Raw genomic sequence first — 21,313 nt, forward strand, 5'->3', positions numbered from 1 at the left:
TCGTTTTATACTGCGCTGGGCTTTTATTCGTTTTGGCTTTATTAGTGGCCATTGGGGACTTCAAAAATTTTATGTTGTTATGTTGTTACTTATGAAAAGTTATACAAATTTCTAATGTACATTAATTATGGGAAATGCACATATAGGGCTATTTCCCTTAATTTAGTAGATCAGGAAGTGTTAGATTTCTCTCAGATCCAGTGACGTCACGACGAAAGGTGTAATTCCTATGGAGTGTCCAGCAGGGGGCGCTCTCTATATAGAAGTCTATGGGACTTTATTGTTTCTATGGATTTCTATGTAAGTGTAATGTAATGTAGTGTAGTGTACAGTGCTTTATTGAATGAATACATCTATGGAATACTTTGGGGAGCAAGTGTCCCTGCTCATCAAAGTATTGCATAAATGTATTCATTCAATACATTAGGATATCACAGTAAGCCCGCCGATCCGCCGCATTCCTGCCGCACTCCAGCCGATCCGGACCATATACATTGAACTACAGCTCCCATCATCTGCTTATAGTATGAACAGGTGATGGGAGCTGTAGCTGGGTAATGGATATCACTTGCCTGCGATGCCACTGCTTATGCCGCCGGACGCAGGGGAGAGCCGCACAGTACACAGGAGCGCTCCCCCCTCCTCCTCCTTCCGGGATACCTTCCCCCCTATACCACTGCTGACTCCCCGCCTGGCTGCCGCTCTCTACTCTCATATACCGGCTCCCGATGCTTCCTGGTGTCCGTGCTGATGCATCGGGAGCCGGTATATGAGAGCGGAGAGCGGCGGCCAGGCGGGGAGTCAGCAGTGGTATAGGGAGAAGGTTCCCCTAAGAAGGAGGAGGAGGGGGGAGCGCTCCTCTGTACTGTGCGGCTCCTCCGTGTCCGGCGGCATAAGCAGTGGCATCGCAGGTAAGTGATATCTATTACCCAGCTACAGCTCCCATCCCCTGTTCATACTATAAGCAGATGATGGGAGCTGTAGTTCAGTGTATATGGTCCCCAAAGTATTCCATAGATGTATTCATTCAATAAAGCACTGTACACTACACTACATTACATAGAAATCCATAGAAACAATAAAGTCCCATAGACTTCTATATAGAGAGCGCCCCTTGCTGGACACTCCATAGGAATTACACCTTTCGTCGTGTCATCACTGGATCTGAGAAAGTTCTAACACTTCCTGATCTACTAAATTAAGGGAAATAGCCCTATATGTGCACTACCCATAATTAATGTACATTAGAAATTAGTTTAACTTTTCATAAGTAACAACATATCAAAAATTAATTTTGGCCGGACTTCTCTTTTAAGGGTTAACCCTTTAAGGACATGGCCCATTTTCGTTTTTACGTTTTCGGTTTTTCCTCCTTGTGTTTAAAAGGTCATAGCACTTGCATTTTTCCACCTAGAAACCCACATGACCCCTTATTTTTTGCGTCACTAATTGTACTTTGCAATTACAGGCTGAATTTTTGCATAAAGTACACTGCGAAACCAGAAAAAAATTCAAAGTGTGGTGAAATTGAAAAAAAAAACGCATTTCTTTTATTTGGGGGAAATGTGTTGTTACGCCATTCGCCCTGGGGTAAAACTGACTTGTTATGCATGTTCCTCAAGTCGTTACGATTAAAACGATATATAACATGTATAACTTATATTGTATCTGATGGCCTGTAAAAAATTCAAACCGTTGTTAACCAATATACGTTCCTTAAAATCGCTCCATTCCCAGGCTTATAGCACTTTTATCCTTTGGTCTATGGGGCTGTGCGAGGTGTAATTTTTTGCGCCATGATGTGATCTTTCTATCGGTACCTTGATTGCGCATATGCGACTTATTAGGGGAGGGGGCTTTTTACTATTAACAGCACTTTTTTTTACACATATACTAGAAGCCCCCCTGGGGGACTTCTAGTATATACACTGTGATCTCTCATTGAGATCTCTGCAGCATAGATATGCTGCAGAGATCCATGAGATCGGCACTCGTTTGCTTTCGGCTGCTGCAGCCGAAAACAAACGAGTGCCGAGCCGAGGACGGCGCCATCTTGGACGCGTCCCCGGCCAGCATCAGTAACGGAGATCGCTCCTCCGGGACAAGGTCCCGGAGGAGCGATCTCCCACACTAGACACCAGGGAAACGTTGCCTCCGGTAATCGGAGGCAGCTGTCAACTTTGACAGCTGCCTCCGATTAGCTAATTAGCGGGCACGGCGATCCGACCGTGCCCGCTAATAGCAGCGGTCCCGGGCTACTCGCGGCACCCGGGATCGCGGCACTTCAAAGCGGGGCCGCCGCGCGGCCCCGCTTTGAAGTGCAAGTGAGGACATATGACGTAGGGGTACGTCATATGTCCTTAAGAGGTTAAAGGGAAGGTACCAAGACGCTCTTAAAGGGCATTACATAAGTCGCTCTTAAAGGGACGGTACCCAAGCCGCTCTTACAGGGATGCTACCCAAGCCACTCTTAGAAGGGACAGTACTCAAGCCGCCCTTAAAGGGACGGTACCCAAGTCGCTGTTAAAGGGACTGTACTAAAGTCGCTGTTAAAGGTAATGTACCAAAGTCGCTCTTAAAGGGACTGTACCAAAGTTGCTCTTAAAGGGACTGTACCAAAGTTGCTCTTAAAGGGACTGTACCAAAGTTGCTCTTAAAGGGACTGTACCAAAGTTGCTCTTAGGGTAGCTTCACACGTACAGACACCGACGTAGTCGGCTAGGTCCTGGCAGATCACTTTCACTACATACACACAGCGGTCTGAACGACCGTTGCGTGTATGTAATTCTGCAGGCCGCTTAACCCCTTCAGCTGCAGCCCGGCTCCCGCTCTGTATACATTACCTATCCTTGCTGCACGGGGTCCCGGTGTACTGCTCTCCTGGCCGGCCAATCAGTGTGTTGCCCTGCCGCGGCCACTGATTGGCCGGGCGGGAGAGCAGTACGCCGGGTAATGTATACAGAGTGGGAGTGGAGCAGGAGCCGGGCGGCAGCTGAAGGGGTTAAGCGGCCGGCAGAATTACATACACGCAGCGGTCATTCAGACCGCTGTGTGTATATAGTGAAGGTGTTCTGCCAGGACCTAGCCGACTCGCAGCGTTATTAACGCTGCGAGTCGGTACGTGTGAAGCTACCCTTAAAGCGACTCTGTGCCGACAATCTGACCCCCCCCCCCCCCCCCCCCCCCAAACCACTTGTACCTTCGGATAGCTGCATCTCCCCACCCTCCTCATCATTAGGAATGCTCCAGGTAACTGCATCACCTGCCGAACGGACCCCAGGACAGATCTTGGAATAAAACCAGATATCCGAAGGTAGGGGGGAGAGGGGGTGCGGCTTCTGCGTGCACCGCATTTATCATTTTTCTGGTGAAAAAAGGATACTGAAACCTATGCCAGCTCTGAGCTGGCGTAGGTTTCAGATTATTTGCACAGACGGGCTCTGTGCTCTCGTGATTTATGTAGAGGCAATGCTTTGATTTGTGAATCAATCAGTACCTAGCTTGTGTGTATTTAAAGCGACTCTGTGCCCACAATCTGTCCCCCCCAAACCACTTGTACCTTCGGATAGCTGCTTTTAATCCATGATCTGTCCTGCAGTCCGTTCGTTAGGTAAAGCAGTTATTGTCCTAAAAAACAACATTTAAACGTGCAGCCCTGTGTCAAACTCCCGTGGCCTAGAGAAATTGTGCCCAAACTTAGCACCTCCCCTCCATGCCCCCACCCCACCCTCCTCATCATTGGGAATGCCACTGGCAGTGTGAACACTGCACAGGTGCCTTAACAATACAGCCCATGTGCCATGTTGTCACAGCTGATGAATAGGAGAATACCTGCCTGGGGCATTCCTAATAATGAAGAGGGCTGGGAGGAGGGACAGAGAGGTTGTGACAGCCTAATGCACGGACACCCTAGGCCACGGCAGTTTGACACAGGGCTGCAAGTTTAAAAGTTGTTTTTTAGGACCCCAGGACAGATCTTGGATAAAAAGCAGATATCTGAAGGAACAAGCATTTTGGCACTTTTTATTCCTGCTTGCAACTGCTGAAATGTTGATAAAATACATCACTGGATGCTATTTTGAGACCCTCCAGGTCTTTGCTGGGATCCTGATTGCACTATTGGAATTGGGGTGTGCTATACCCATTGTCTCTTGCAAAGGAGAGGTGCCCAGTGCTGGCTCTTTTTATCTATACATTGGACTCAATAACCAAGTAGGTGTCACCTGATGGAGGCTAGGCCTTACACTGAGATGTTCCAGTCAGATGTGAACAGTGCCATACTATGTGGGGACAAGACCCCAACTGGCAACACACATTTGGTTATTAAATTATACATTCCAATAAAAACAGCAGAGAAATGGCAAATCAGAAAAGATATTAAAGACCTGTTATTTGATAAGAAATATAAGAATTTCCTAAAGCAGACTGGTCAACGGGTATGACAGCTTCCCTTTTAGGGATCACTGTTATCTGCATTGAAGCCCAAAGGAATTAAACATTTTCTAAATCCTCACCTCTGCTTTGTACCGTTTTACATTTAAAATCATATTCATCTTGTAAGTCTTCTAAGTTCTTCACATCTTGTTCTACCTCCTATGGAAAAAAAAAATAATCACAAAGGAGCATATTTAACAGTAAATAATTATTGGATATTTATATCCAAATAATAGCTTTCACAGTTAAATTAATTAAAACAAAAAGGCTGTTAGTAGACATATTTAGATACACCTGGAGATTCATTTTAAAATTCTAAATTCATAATAAAGTTAGTTACATAGTAAAATAGTTACATATTAAAACAGTTGAAAAATGACTTCAAGTTCAACCAAGGAGGTCAAGGAGAAAAGAAACGGGGATGGATCAGGCAGATTAAAAACACAACAAACAGCCCAAGATCCGATCAGCGTCTGATCACCTTTTACAGGTTTTTTTTTTTTAAATGTCCGCCAGCCGCGCATCACTGTGCCAGTGGCCCCATCTCTTCACATCTCTTGCCATTGCGGTGAGCTGTTGCATTTTTCTATGTTTTTGTGTTTACAATTTTAGCCATAGCAACGCGCTCCTGCCTAGTGTGAATGGTGTTCTAGGAGAGCTGACCAAATTTGTCTCTTTCTGTATTCCGGATGGGGGGAGTGGCTGCCTCTACTTGGTCGTGCACTCCACCCATCCCAGCCAGGTGGTGAAATTATCTTTGCAGGTATTAGATGGATCTTGCATGCCCAGAGCATAGGCGTATTATACGCCATGGAGAGGCCATAGCAGTGTAGGGTCCGCCACGAGCATGAGGCTACCTTATCGTGGTGGGGTGGTTTACACTGTTTGCAAATGGTAACCAAAAGCCTCATTATTTTTGTGGGAATTTTTTCTTAGCAGTTGGGAGGGCTGCTTTTAACTATTTTCATGTCTGTAGTGGGTCTACATTCTGCCATTGAGGTGAGCTGTTGCATTTTTCTGTGTTTTTGTGTCAGTGGCCCCATCTCTTCAGTGACAGGCCGCTCAGCCAATCATTGGCAGTGGTGGCGGCGCTGTCCCATATTGATCAGTGATTGGCTCAGATCAGTGACCTCATTTTTCCCCACATTTATTCTGCATTTTAGATACTTTTCCATCTGGCACAAAGGGGGGGGGGGGGTGCAAAAGGGGATGTGGTCTAGTTTGCATCAAAAAATGCATCTGAATCTGGCTGAAAATTCTGGCGGACTTCAATCCAAGAAACAGCAAATGTCGAACCAAGTGACTATGTCAGCTTGCAACATCTGCACATCTTCCATAGTACTACAAAGCTTGGTGTCATTTGCAAAGAGAGAAACATTGCTGTTAATTTCATCCATAGACAGAAGGGGTCCCAGCACTAATCGCAGGGGGCGTGGTCATGTTGAAGTAAGCATGTTTTGCTCTGAACTCCTCGCTGACTGGCATCATGGGCAGCATTTCCTGCACTGTGTGGTGTACTCTGGGAGACATGCTGTAGAAGGGGCTGGTTCCTGAGCGACTGTGAACCTTGGTCCGCCAGAGATCACTGTGTCGCTGGGGCATCCTTGCAGACTCTTTGTTCTGGTCCAGTTGGAGTTCCAGTGTGTGCCTGGTGGCAATTAAGGGGAGGGAGACACTAATGAAGCTTCGAGTTGCTGCAGCATTCCCCCATTCTCGCTTGCAAACTCTGGCACTCAGGCATTTTTTTTCTGGAGAGGAGCGGACCCTGGAAGATCCACTCCATTTGTTTCAAGGCGAGGGGGAGGACAGCTTAGCCTGAAGGCTGGGATCTGAATCCGTGGTCTCGCTGCAGAGAGCTGGAACAGGGCCCTATGGCCCATAGTCCTACTAGTGGAAGGTACCGATGGCCTGTAGATGTAGAGCTGTAAGCGGTAAGGAAAAGCTTAGCGGTGGTGAATGCCACTAGCATACCCTAGTAAACAGCTGCCATATGTTTCTAGACGTCCTGCCTACAGGAAAACATTATTTTGGCTGCAAGCCTGTTGTGAAAAACTGTACTATTAGAGAAAGAATATGATAAGAATCTGTGGCACGCTGGGTCGGGGGGCATATGCACCCCGGGCCAGTATCCCCAATAAACTAGAGGGCCGCGGCCAGGCTGAGTTGCGAGTGCGAGCGTGAATAAAACCTACCTTTTATTTCAACTGGCATATATGGATGTTTTCTTCAGGCAGTGCTGACTACAAGTACCTTTGCTTTCATTTTTTTATTTGTATACGTTTACACGCGCCCCTTGTTGACGGAATTCCATTTTGGTACTATCTAGGACTTTTGGTACTAGCCCCCAAAAGCCCTAGCCACATCGACTGTACAGACTCTGTGGACAACAACACCACCGATACCCCCAAAAAACTGCAAGGGTTCATATGCACAAAGCCCAAGGGGCAACAAGGTAAGCAGCCTGCACTATTGCACTTTTTAGTCCTCTCTTAGAAGGCATCACACGAGGCGCCGGGCCTTTTCTCTTTTGTCTACTTGTCCTACAGGTGAATTGTTGCAGAACAGTTCATTGTGCTCTGCATCTGTTAAACTTAAAACAAAAACAAAAAAAACACCTTACACTTATTGCCGGCTGGCATACATAAAACTTCAGATCTATCCAGTGTTCGCCAGGTTTGACCTAATTACAGTGTGATAGCAACGACCACAGTGTTTAATCAGTCTTGTCATTATACCAATGGAGAGTCAATCATATACTTTTCCCAATCCTTAGAAAAGTCCTTATCTGAAAAAGCTGATATAAAGGGGAGGTGTAACCCCCTGGGAGTAATTCTCTCTTTCTCATAGATTTTCAGGAACATAGCACTGAGATAATGAGTGGCCTCGATCTTCTCAAGGCCTCTAGCTCAAGGAAATATTTTTTCATTCTCACAAGCTCATCTTGGGCATCTTAGCCATCTTAGACTAAGGGTATTTGAAAAATATTTGATTTGTAAGAAAGCTGAAAAACTAAAAATGAATAGAAAGAACTATAAAACTGGTTGCTTGACTGTAAAAAAAATATGCACATTCCTATGGAGCTAGAGCTATCAATTAACAGGAACCTTCTCTAGTTTGTTGTTCTACCTCCAACATTATATCTCTGGAAACTACACGTATTGGTAGAACTAACTATCCTCACAATAGTTCTATAGGTGGCATTCTCTACAAACACCCAAAACTCATGCGAGAACATTTATGAACTTGAACTTACAGACTGAACACGCCCTCCCAAAATACCATTTAACAAAGTACACAAACCTGCCCCCACTCAGGCTACTCTTATGACAGCTTATATAAATATACTGTCCTCTACACCAGTTATTTCAGTACAGAACACTACCAAGAACTGACTAGTTCCATTTACTGAGAACATAGATCCAATGCAGTGGGCTTAAGGCAGTATAGAAGGTGGCACCATACAAACAGATTTGACAACCCTCACCACCCATAAAGTGCAGGACTTTTTTTTAAAGTGAGGATGTTACCATTATACCTCTTAATACTCAACAGCCAGATGAGTGTGAAGTATTCTCTGAGGTTTAATCTCAGGAAGACACGCTTTTAACCCCCACCAGTATGATATCTCCTGCTAGCACCACATCGTTAATCTATTTTTTTTTTCTTAGAATTTCCGCCTCTGCACAACAGTCCCCATGTAGAGGTACAACCCAGGGGGACACAATAAAATTACAAAATATTTTCTATTCAGAAAAGATCAGCCAAAGATCCAGGACATCCCAAAATGAAAAAGAAAAATTAGTATGAAGGATGTAGAGGAGGTAGGTGAATCAAATGATCAAGTAGAGGTGCCCCTCCCCCACAACAAAACAAACAAATCAGCAGAGACAAATAAAGTTTTCAAGCTCCCTTCCAATCTAAAGGATTCAACATCCCTGATTTACAACCTGAAGAAAATGTTCTGGTGTCCTGGGGATCTGTTTATCTCATGATGAAACCTCCCTTTATTTAAATATAGCACACCATCTAGGTTTAAAGCGTAACTGTCATTTCAGGGCCATTTTTTTAAAAAACATTAAATATCAATAATACAAGCGATTTTGAGAAACTCTGTAATAGGTTTTTATAAATCAAAAGAGTTTCCTTCTAGACTGAAAAAGCAATCTCCCAGCCTCCCCCCTCACTTCAGAAGAAACAGGATTTCTGTCTCCATTATGTGGCTATGGAGAGGGGAGGGGCTGTTAGGAGTGACTGAGCACGGAGCAGTCCTGCACAGCACAACACCCTGCAATCTTCTCTCAGTAAGTTCATAGATAAGCACTGACCTTTCTGACCCCAGAATCCTGCGGTTTATGTGCCCAGACAGTCTACAAACAGCTGACCTTCATGTCACCTCTTCCTGCTCCCTCATCTCCCTCGGTCCCTTCCCCCTCCATAAGGATAGAATGGAGAGAGCAGAGCCCGTATTCACTGGCTTCTCTATAATGAAGACGTGTTTGCCTGATAATGCACAGATAAGAAGTCAGGGGGGGAGGCTGGGAAATTGCTTCTTGAGTACAGAAGGAGGCTTTTTTGGCTGATAAAACCTATTACAGAGTTTCTTAAAATAGCTTATACTACTGATTCCTGCAATAAAAAAAAAAAAAGACACTTGCGCTTCAAAAACAGTGACATCCTTTTTGAATTAAACACAAACTGACTTTCTGATGGCAGGACAGTAATTCATTCATGTAAAAGCTGCAGAGACTGCTCTTATATACGCTATTCCTCAACAGTCCCTGCACCTGCTCTTGTTGACACGAGTTCAGCATAACTAGTTTAACCATCTTTAGCAAACACAACCTCCATCCTAACCAGCAGCACCATCATGTAAGGGGCAACACTGCCAGCTGGGTGGGTTATAGCGTCCGGCTACCTCTCCTCAAAGAGTACCCACCAGCCATATATTATAGTCGTACTGCCTCCCCCAGGGGGGTCTGTTTCAACACAACCAACATCTTGCTGATCCCCAATTAAATACCAACTTCCACTGTGGAAACACAATATTTTCTGAGTTTAAAATCTTCTCACCATAAAAATTAAGCCAACCTTCTATAGAAACAGTAGTTTTGATAAGTACTAAAGATCTAATCTTTTCTGTGTGTATTCTCTGAGATAAAGGGGTAAGGCAATTTTTTCCCTCCCATGTACAGAAAAATCTAAAAGTTAACAATAAGAGGAATAATCGAAAGTTGCAGATAAATCAAAAGAAAGAGTATAAACAATTTAGAAAAGTTTGAGTTGGGATGTAACCGAGAGGAATGGATATTTCTTAAACACCTATAGTTTTCCCCTTATTACACCCAACCCCGGCCCTTTAATTTTTGTTTTTGAGCTGGCTGCCTCTTTGGGTCCACCTAAGCCTTCAGGGCCTTTATTTCAGCTGCAGAAAGATTTTACTTACTGTAGATTAAATTAAGGAAAAGTGACAAGTGATATATGGCAGCAGCAGGACCCAAGGGACATTTTGCAAGTAAAGGAGGTGATGCTCTACACGATTAATGTGTGATTAACTCCCAGTGTGAAAAAAAGTAACCTGGGAAGTCTTGGGTGCTCACAAAATGGGATCGGGCTTTATAAGGGGAGGGTCCTCTGGTGATGAGTGTGTGGTTGATTGTGGAGCAGGACTGTTAGTTTACTAGCAAATACTAAATTGAAAAATACCAGGAAAAACCATGTTTGAAGGCTCAGTGGTTAGCACAGTAGCCTTACAGGGCTGGGATCCTGGGTTCAAGTGCCACCAAGAGCAACAGGGCTGCAAAGAGCTTTTATGTTCTCTCAGTGTTTGTGTGGGTTTCTTCCCACACCCAAAACATACAGATACTGTAGGTAAATTTAGATTGTGAGCCCTAATGGGGACAGGGACCAAATTTGTTAAACTATGAAGTGCTGCAGAATCAGTTGGTGCTATACAAATAAAGAGATATTTAAAAAACAACATTATTATTATTAAACAAGGTTTTAGGAGGCATAAAGTGGACCTAGGTGTGAGAAGTCATTGCAGTAGTATACTGATTATAGTAGTATACTGATGTTGGGTGATGACAGGGAGGTGTTGATTAGAGGTATCCCTCCACGGATTTAAAAAAAAATAAAAATGGAAGAATGTATAATGGGCAAGGGGAGGCAATAGTTTGATTTCTTTTCTTTTTCGTTTGCAATTACACAAGCGGCCAATAGGTGGCAGTCCAGGACCAGTGAACAAAAGTTCTGTTTCAAATTTGAGGCTCAATGAAACCAGGAGAATGAGGTGATCAGGCAGTGAGATGCAGAGTGGCCGCCTCCGTCCACCCCACATGTCAAGAGTGAAGATAGCTGCAAAGTCAAGCAGGATCGTAGCGGATGTGTGCAGGGATCCATGCAGTTCCAGGAGGTTTCGGAAGCGCGGGATGTGAAATGGGGGAGGTCGTAGCGTAGTGCACCCAGCCTCTTAGTGCTAGGAAGGGTACTGGTAGTCTGGCACTTTTGGTGGCTCACGGCTACCATTTAGGGCAGTATGCTGATGCATCCTCCTCTTCTCATGCAGTGGTGGAGCGGGTCAGATGGCGTCCAGGTGTTTCTGCAGCAGTAGCCCACACATGCCACAGCCCTGAGTAGTGTGCCGGATGTAGTTTAAAGTGACTCTGTACCCACAATCTGACCCCCCCCCCCCCCCCCATACCACTTGTACCTTCAGATAGCTGCTTTTAATCCAAGATTGGTCCCGGAGTCTGTTCGGCAGGTGATGCAGTTATTGTCCAAAAAAACAACTTTTAAACTTGCAGCCCTGTGCCAAACGGCCGTGGCCTAGAGTGTGTGTGCATTAGGCTGGCACAACCTCTCTGTCCCTTCTCCCCACCCTCATCATCATTAGGAATGGCCCAGGCAGATTTTCTCCTATTCATCAGCTGTGAGAACATGGCACATGGGCTGGATTGTTAAGGCACCCGTGCAGTGTTCACTGCAGAGGAATAGGAAAAATCCTGCCAGTGGCATTCCTAATGATGGAGTGTGGAGAAGAGTATGGAGAGGAGGGACGGAGGGGTGGTGCAAAGTTAGGGCACAGATACTCAAGGCCACGGCCGTTTGGCACAGGGCTGCAAGTTTAAAAGTTGTTTTTAAGGACAATAACTGCATCACCTGCCGAACGGACCCCATGACAGATCTTTGATTAAAAGCAGCTATCCAAAGGTACAAGTGGTTTGGGGGAGACAGATGGTGGGTACTGAGTCGCTTTAAATTTGAAAAACTTCTAGACCAACAGTCAGGGCATGCCCACCCACCTCTGATACTATTTTAATAGTGTTTGAGGCAACAACTATATTACTTCAAACTTTAACAGTGCCGCCCTTGTGCCCATATATAAGCAGTTATGCCCAATATGTGCTACTAAATAGTAGAAAAGCCCCCTCTGTACTTCATATAGTATATACTATTGTATAGTATAGTATATATATTAACCCAGAAAAACAGCCGTCTAAAATCTACAATGTGACAGTATTATCAGGAATATCAGACTTCTAAATCATGTTTTGATGTTGCTTCTCATGACAATTGTAAAAAAAAAAATTATGAAATTCATGTTTTTAATGCTGTAGACGAAGTGTAAAAACGGCGCTTGTTTACTGAGCAAATAGACGGACTATCTGGCAGCAAAAGCTGCACGGACATTGTTAGCGGAGTCCTTACAGCCCTTGCCTTTAGTATAAAATAAAGTAATAAATCACCTTACCACATTCTCCAGTGCCCTCTGAGGCCTTCCATGGTGTCTGCAGCTCTGCCTTCTCTGCACTGACAGGCTGACAGCCGCTCAGCCAAATTACAGGCCGAGACAGGCTGCTCAGCCAATTGCTGGCCACGGCCTGTCTCATCTAGTGAGTAGCCTAGCGGCTGGCAGCCTGTGATCAGTTGAGCAGTGCAGAGATGGCAGAGTTGCACACAAAGGGTGAAGGCCTCGGAGGACACAGAGAAAGGCCCAAAGACAACAGAGAACGTGTTAAGGGAGAGTAAAAGTGACACTGTCACCCCCTTTGTGGATTCTGACTTCTCTACACAGGTGTAAAAAGGTAAATTTAGCAGTTTTCATACCTTATTTTATATCATACGTCATGGTGCTTGTTCAAGTAAAAAGTGATCTTTTATCAACTGAAGATTGTACTAAGTGGGCTTGGCTTCATGGCAACAGCGTCACTTAGCCCCACCCACAGCAACACTGTTGGCCCCGCCCCTCCATGACATCTTAGGTAAATTGGCCTGTCCCCTCGCCAACCATTGAAACAGGCTGGCCTAAAGATGTAGGCCCCACCACCCCCTCTAGGTCAGCCCATACCAATGATGTGATGATGTCACGGAGGGGCGGGGCCCACATGGTGATGTGGGCAGGGCTAAGTGGCGCTGCTGCCATGAAGCTCTGCCCAGGTAGCACAATCCGCACATGATAAAAGATCACTTTTTACTTGAACAAGCAGCATGACGTATGATATAAAAAAAAGGCGTGAAAACTGCTTCATTTACCCATTACACCTGTGTAGAATAGTCAGAATGCAAAAAGGGGGTGACAGTGTCACTTTAATACTTACTTATTTTATACTACAGTCATCAGCCGTCGGCCGCGCACGATTTTAGGTCAGGACCTAAAGAAATAATCAGCCTATGATCATTTCATTGGCTGATCGTTCTCTGTATTACACAGAGCAATAACCCTCATCCCTCTCTGTTTTAGGACCCTAACACCTCAGAAATGGTCAACTCTCTTCATCTTGTTTGAAAATAGTAACAAACAGAGGAGAGGAGGAAGAGACTTACAAGAGCTCGATTCTTGATGTCGACCACTTTCTTGTCCAGTTCCCTGTGCTTATCAATTATAACAGTAGTTTGTGTACTGCCCACCTGACTCTGCAAAGACAAAACAAGTTAGGTTAGGTAGAGACAAGTCACATGTTTTACATTACACAGTATATTTTAACAACTGTCATGACACATTAATATTTGACGCAAATATTATTAATAAACACCATTGAAGTTTAAGATTTTTTTCTTATTTTGCATTTATAAAAGTTATGGTGAAAAATTAAAATAGTAAAAAATAGCATGACTGATAGCTCTGGGGAGGGGGGTGAGTGCTAGCGTGATGACGTAGGTATGTCACGCTGAGGTCCTCTGCTGCATCGCATCATGCCACATATGAAGGGAATACAGCATCTGATGCTGAAACATGACAGGGCACTCTACATAGTGTCGGGTTAAGCACAGTAAGCTGGAAACTACAGTGGTAGACAGTTGGAGGACGCAGATGGTTGGAGACAGTCGGAAAGGTACCTGGGAGGCGCGCCGACGCAGGTGGAGAGAGTTGGCTGTCCGGAGCAGGTGGCTACAGGTGGAGCTTGTTCCTGGAACAGTGATCCACAGGCCTAATCATGAGAGGAGGGGGCATGGAGTGGTTCGAAGGTGTCGTGGATGACTACTCCCCACAAGCGCATTCTGGCGCAGGTGGTAGTGTGTCTGCCTAAGTGGAAATTTGGGTTGGAGAACTGCAGGCAGACCAGGAAGAACAGAGGACCTCTCTTGCATGCAGCATTGCCTTGGGTAAAACCTGAGTTCTTATTTAGACTCCACAAATTTTTCCCTATGTATCTTGTATTGCAACCTGTGCTGGAAAACGTGTCAGTGAGTGTTCCAGTGGTCTTCCAGTGGTCAACTCAATGTCAAAAGTATAGTTCTACAAAACTTTTTCCAACTAAACAACATAACAAGTGGAGCAACAAAATTATGTTACTGCAGAGAAGAGTGCTTTTCCATCATACAAAATCAATCCAGAGTTGGTATATCAGAGTTTGTATATAAGATAGCTTGGTCAAGGCGAACGACACCATGGATCCCATACCTTGCCCAATTTGGAGGGACAACCTTTATGAATAAATACAATACACTCATACGATATTGCGACGTTAACTAGAGAGATCCACATAGCTTTGGAGGGTGCTCTTCTATCAATCCAGGGTAGGGCAATTGCCTTGCGGGCAAAGAAAAGGGTTTCCCCGAGGAAGATTATTGTATGATACGTCCATACTTTATTACTCAAAGACCAAAAAGACACACAGTTGGATCCAGGGGCATCAGCATTGGGCACATATCTGTCAGAGTGTCAACTACTACCTTCCATAATTCACTAATACATGAACATGTCCACATCATGTGCCAGAAGTCAGCTGGCTCCACTTGGAGTTTTGGACATGTAGGAGCTGGGATCCTACCCATACGGAGTAGTCTGTCAGGGGTGAGGTAGCTTTGATGAATTATATATAACTGTGTAAGTCTTTTATTCACAGAAGGTGGCAACTCGCAAGTGTGACTAACATAATGGGGTATGTATGAAAAGAATGTGTGCGCTCAACCGTGTTCTATATGGAAAATAACTGAGTAGGTAACAAGTGCACTACCCAGTTTGCACCTATGGACCAAAAAATAATAGAATAAGAAATGGAAGGCTCTCAAGACTTAACTTCCTCACATGCATAAAAATAATAAGTTTTAGTTTAAAAAAAAAAAAAGTATATATTTTATATTTCTTTTAAGAATGAAGGTTAAAATCAATAAATCATGAAATATCATAAGATAACAACACTAGATATATTGCATAGAACTATAAAGTGCATATCCATGTTTCGTACCCACAAACATCAGTTCTGCACCGCCGGGCCCTTGCGTGCCAACAGTAAGGGCCGGTTCACACTGAGTAAACACGGCACCGTGCTCAGTGTGCTGCTTTGAGTGAATGGGAGAGCACGCGCCTGTCCGCTGCTCTCCGCTCAAAGAATTAACACGTTCATTCTTTGAGCAGAGAGGAGAGGGAGCGGACGAGCGCGCGCTCTCCCATTCGCTCAAAGCAGGACACTGAGTGCGGCGGGAATTCCGACGTTCTTACTCAGTGTGAACTGGCCCTAAGTGTGAATATGCCACTTAACTTGTATTTATTTTTACGCTTCAATATATGATGTTATTGCAGTCTTTTAGTATATAGTATTGTGGCAATTGTTAAAGAGTTCGCTGGTGTGATAAACGATGTGGGAAACAGTTTTTAAATGCATTGGTGGTTAAACACCTCTCACCCGTCCTAAGGCCGTTACGCTATGTATTCCACATGGTATGGATCCCCTGTAATCAGGACCGTGCACTGTTCAGTGACCAGTCTTGCAGCCTTGACTTGATGTAGTAGTGGAGGGGCATTTCCTCCTTTGTTATCAGAGTCTTTGTGTGTTCCTCCAAAATGAGTGCACTTTGGATCCAATAGACAAGCTGAGATGATAGGTAATGTACTGTAGTAGTTTGTTAAACTTTTCTATGCAGTATCTTTTGTGCACAAGAATGGCAACTTTTAGAAGTTACCATTCTTGTGCACAAAAGATATTGCATAGAAAAATAGCGGCAGCAGACCGCGACTATCCTCTATGGCAGAGGTAGGGAACATCCGGCCCGCAAGGTCCTTCAATCCAGCCCCCAGCTAATAGTTAAATGTGTCTGCCAACTTCTTCACCATACTCCTTAGCAGTAAGGGAGCGCAGTGTGGAGGTGGGCTGGGACAAGGCCGCCGTGCGCCAGGCTGCATCCCCCGTCAGTCGCTCTTATTGGTTGCCTATGCCACAGCAGCTGTCCGCTGCGGTGCTACGTACGTGTCCACACCCGCACCAGCGACTAGCCTCTGCGCCACATGGCGAGTCCGACAGGTGGAGGTTCCCGGGGAGAGCTAGGGGGGAATCAGGTGCAGGAGTGCAGGGGGAACCAGGTGCGAGAGTGCAGGGGGAACCAGGTGCGAGAGTGCAGGGGGAACCAAGGGCACAACTGTGGCAGCACTACTCTGTGACCCTGACTGTAATGCTGCCACATGCTGTGCCCTTGATTATAATGCTGATAGTAGCCCATGTGCAAGTGACTACTAAAGATTTTAATTATATTTAAATTTTTGCCTCAAGCAGCAGAGAAAACAGAATTGGCCCACACTGCCCACCTTGTCACTGTGTTCCCTGCTGCCAGTTCACACCCTCCATCACCAGCCCTGCTACCACCGCTGTCCTGTCAGCCTGCAGACCACTACTGAACATACTCCTGCTCTCCTGTTAGTAGTGTGTGTAATTTATTCACAATAGCCTCTGCCACATGCCGTGCCCCTGACTGTAATGCTGCCACATGCCGTGCCCTTCAATACAATGCTGATAGTAGCCCATGTGCAAGTGACTACAAATGATTTTAATTATATTTAAATTTTTGCCTCAAGCAGCAGAGAAAATAAGGTGGGCAGTCTGGGCCGATTCTGTCACTGCGTTCGCTGTTGCCAGTTCACACCATCAATCACCAGCCCTGCTACCACCGCTGTCCTGTCAGCCTGCAGACCACTATTGAAGATTGTCCTGCACCCTGTCCCCCAAATAAAAGGTGTATTAAGCCTCACATTGGCTACCACCCCCACCATGCTGCTTTAAAATTTAATGCAAAATGGTGAGGGTTGAAATCCAATTAATTTTGTCCAAAATGACATGAATCATCAACACAGGTAGCTTTTTGACAGTGTCATATGGATGACATCCCCCACCATATTGCAATACATTTTACTGCAGCATGGTGAGGGTTGCAATCCATATGAAGTTATCTAACGGCTACATTAATTCTGTACGTTACTAAGGTGACAATTTTTCTTATGCATTATACTTCTTTCCTTTAGGTGCGACATTGATAGTACAAATGGCGACTTCCAAAAAAAGGAAAGTTAATGCAGAATGTTGAGCTTTCCAAGAGAAATGGACACATGATTTTTTTTTTCTTCAAGTCAAAGGCAAGCCTGTGTGTCTAGTTTGAGGTGAAGCATTGGCACTAATGAAAAAAGCTCCAGACATGCTAAACTTAGTGACTTAAAAGGTCAGATGCGTCTGGATAAAATAAGTGCTCTTCAGTGCACTCTGGAATCCCATCAAGCTGCTTTTACTAGGCCTAGGCGTGACAGAGACAATGTAATTCTACAACACTTGAATATGCACAACTAATTGATGTATTTAACGAGATATTCCAGGACGTGAAAAGTAAACAAATGGAATTAAACATTTTTTCTACGCCAGCTGATGTGCCCGATAACCTACAACACGAAATTATTCAGTTACAAAGTAATGATGAGCTGAAAGCTAGGTACAACAATGTCCCACTGCTTGGGTTCTATAAACGTTACCCGAGCAACGATGAATTTCCCACTTTACGAAAACATGCATTGAAATATGCATTTGTGTTCGAAACAACTTACTGTTGTGAGCAGTTCTTTTCAAAACTAATAGCAAAAAGTCGACTGCGTACCAGGCTGACTGACGCAAACTTAAAAACCAGTTGCAGGTAGCAATATCAGTACCAGCCCACAAAAAACACATCGCCAAGGAAAAGCATTTCTAGCCATCACATTAACGGTGAGTTTGTTTTCATTTTTTATAAAGTTATTTTGGGCGCATGCGCGCGGCTCACTGAGGAGGACGTGTCCCATGTGAGCTCCGCTCTACCCGCGATAACACCAGCATAATTCAGCGCCAATCTTTGGCAATCTAGCACCTAACTATGACAGGCCGGAGGGGAACCTTGCCTAGAAGCGTTCGGAGGACAAAAAAGCAGCTTACCAATCGTTTTTCCCAGTCTATAACGGACATCTTCCGCTCCATGCAGGCCTCTCAGGAAGACGCGGGCGCCATCTCGTCTGCCTCACAGACTCCTGAGGGGGAGAGCGACGCAGCACAGCTCCCGGATCCACAGGATACTCCTGCCTTTTTTAAATCTATCAAGGCACTATTTCGGCAGGAACTGCATAAGGTGTTGTCTGACTTCACAGCCCAAGTACAGGAGCTGGGACAGAGGGTGGCGGATGTGGAGCAAAAGATGGATGAGATCACAGACACATTGGACTCTGACCGCCAAGATGTGGTGGAACATGCTGAACGTCTGGACATAATGGAGCTGAAGCTTGAGGACCTTTAAAACCGGTCCCGCCGTGCTAACATACGGATAAGAGGTATGGCTGAATCTTACGTGGACCTGAAATCCATAGTTACTACCCTCTTTAAGGCCTTACTCCCTAATGCCCTAGAGGAGATGCTCCGCTTTGACAGAATACATAGAGCGCTTACTAAGCCTCGCAATGCTGATATTCCTAGAGACATTATAGTGCGCCTTCACTACCCAGAAATGAGAGACGCCATCATGGCTGCGCGCGCAACTTAGATCCCCTGCCTGGGATGCCGCCCTCTGTTCACCTGTACACGGACTTAGCTCCATCCACCCTGGAACGCCACCGCTCCTTCAGACCTATTACCTTTGGCGCTTGTGAAACAAGGCGTGAAATATCGATGGGGCTTTCCATTTTCTTTGAGCTTTACCGTCAACAACCATTCCTACCTGGTTCGGTCCACACTGGAGGCCCGCGAGGCCTTGAAAAAGGAAGACATAGGATGTGAAGATGGAGGCCTCCCTCCTTAACCACAGCGGGCCCTGCGCCCGATGCGTTCCTGGAACCTACCTAAGTCTGTTGACCATGCATCAGACTAAAGTGAACGTTTGGATTGAATGGTTCCCTGACTGCCAGTAGTGGTCGGTTGCGGCCGGTCACGGATAGTTATTCATGTTGCCTACCTTACCTGTTGGTATGCCTGGAAGCGGTTGGCGTACTGTTACAATGATCGCTTTCCCAGCAGTTTTTGCATTTGTTCACCAGTTTACGTTTTGCCTTTATTTCTGTTTTGTTATTCAGTGCAGCCCATTTTATGTTTTACATGTACCTGTCGTCTGTTCTTCCTTCCATCTGCTGATATATCTTGCTCCTTGGAGCCTTGCCTTAATGCTGTTTGTCTACCCGTTCTCCCTGTCCCACTTAGCATTTTTCTGTGCTGTCTGTTATGTGTAGAGTACTGTCTCATAATGTCAGTACTCTACTCAGAGGAAAAAGGCGTTCAGGGACTACATTAAACACAAACCTGACATCATTGCGCTACAGGAATGCCACTTTACTCCTGCCTCACACCCTAGATATTTCCACCCGCAGTACTCGACTTACTATATTGCCAGTTATCACTCCAAATCCCGGGGAGTCTTGTTATTATTTCATAACTCTTTCCCTATAAAAATTCATACTACTACTGTGGACCCTGAGGGTAGGTTTCTTGTCCTACAAGGGAGTGTGTACAATAAAAATATTTGTATAGTTAATTCCTACGCCCCGACGGACGACCCTCTGACTTTTTTTACTTCTTTATGCACTACCCTCTCCACTCTCCAATATGACATGTTACTTTGGGCAGGTGACTTTAATATGGTTTATAATGGTAAACTGGACAGATCTAATACAGCTCCCCTAAGGCGTACTGGTACCCAACAACGTCTCCTCACGTCATCCTTCCAGAATCTAAGTATTGCGGATGTTTGGAGGGAATTTAATGGCACAGCACGGGGGTACTCGTACTATTCCCCTACCCATCATCACTATACTAGAATAGATTGGATCCTGACTAACTCCTCCGCCCTACCGCATTTACTGTATGCTAGACATGTCCTTTCTGCCTGGTCGGACCATGACGTGGTGTTAGCAGAGTTTGATCTTACGGGGAAGTGTCTACGCTACTTAAATGGCACCTAAACGAATCTCTGCTTACTAACCCCCGCATTAAACAACAATTACAGGAAGATCTCCAGTCTTTTTTCCAGACCAACACCACGTCGTCGTCGGACCTTTGCTGGGTTTGGTTGGCCCATAAGGCCTATATGAGAGGGCGGCTGATTGCAGTTGCCACGGGGGTTAAAAAGAACAAAGCTCAGATTGCCCTGGAAAATAAGCTTGTTAGACTGCAGATAGCTCATCAGCGTAACCCTAATATATTCTTGTATAAAGCTATATCCGATACTAAACTGCAACTCAATGCTTTACTTTCCCACAGAACTGAGAAGGCACTCCGTTGGACCCAAGCTACGTACTATAAATGGGCTAACAAGCCAGATAGGCTCCTGGCCCACATGCTGGCGCAAAAACAAAAGCTGAACCAGATTCATAGACTGCAGGTACGTCCGGGACTTTATACCTCCCATCCTGACCGCATTTATAAAACGTTTCACTCCTTCTATTCTTCCCTTTATTCTGAATCTTCTCCTCCCTCCCCGTCTAAGATACAGGACTTCCTGCGCACTCTTCCTCTCCCCACTATTTCTCAGGAAGCTTGTGATGCTTTGAGTAGCCCCATATCCGCCAAGGAGCTTTTCGCGGCTATTGGCCGTCTGAAGCTGGGGAAAGACCCAGGTCCTGACTGTTTTTCAGCACTGTACTTTAAGAAGTTCCTATCTCCCCTCCTTAACCCTCTTCTTTTTATAATTCACTGTCTGACCGCCCCTCAATCTCCCCTGAATTCCTTGATGCACTGATCACAGTAATCCCAAAGCCCAACAAGGACCCTACCTTAACTGCAAATTACCACCCTATATCCCTCATAAATTTGGATGCTAAGCTTCTCACTTTTATTCTCTCTGCCCATCTCAATCTTCTTCTTCCTTCATTGATTCACTTAGATCAAGTAGGCTTTATCCCAGGAAGGCAGGCCCCGCACAACGTTTGCAAAGTCTTGGACCTAATACAGTGGTCTAATGCACACTCACGGCCCTTGATGTTGTTGGGCCTTGATATAGAAAAGGCATTTGATAGTGTGTCCTGGGCCTACCTCTTTGAGGTCATGCGCTGCATGGGCTTTGGGGGTCCCTTTATGCGTATACTTCATCTTCTGTACTCCTCCCCTTCTGCCCACCTGAAACTCCCCTCCTCCTCTGCTAAAGTTATTCGCATAGCTCGTGGAACTCGTCA

General features: G+C 45.2%; 1 protein-coding gene across 3 annotated transcripts in view; it reads right to left on the minus strand.

Annotated features, from left to right (window-relative positions):
- STAT1 (signal transducer and activator of transcription 1) overlaps positions 1-21,313 on the minus strand; it is a 997,040-nt gene that overhangs the window by 862,372 nt on the left and 113,355 nt on the right. For all 3 annotated transcript variants that reach the window (XM_069983571.1, XM_069983569.1, XM_069983570.1), the window contains exons 5-6: positions 13,258-13,347; positions 4,515-4,593 (exon numbers count right to left, since the gene is read on the minus strand). In XM_069983571.1, the coding sequence (XP_069839672.1) occupies positions 4,515-4,593; positions 13,258-13,347 (169 nt within the window). The remainder of the gene's footprint in view (positions 1-4,514; positions 4,594-13,257; positions 13,348-21,313) is intronic.

This window comes from Dendropsophus ebraccatus, chromosome 9, assembly GCF_027789765.1.
Source record: "Dendropsophus ebraccatus isolate aDenEbr1 chromosome 9, aDenEbr1.pat, whole genome shotgun sequence".
In the NCBI taxonomy this organism is placed as follows: domain Eukaryota; kingdom Metazoa; phylum Chordata; class Amphibia; order Anura; family Hylidae; genus Dendropsophus; species Dendropsophus ebraccatus.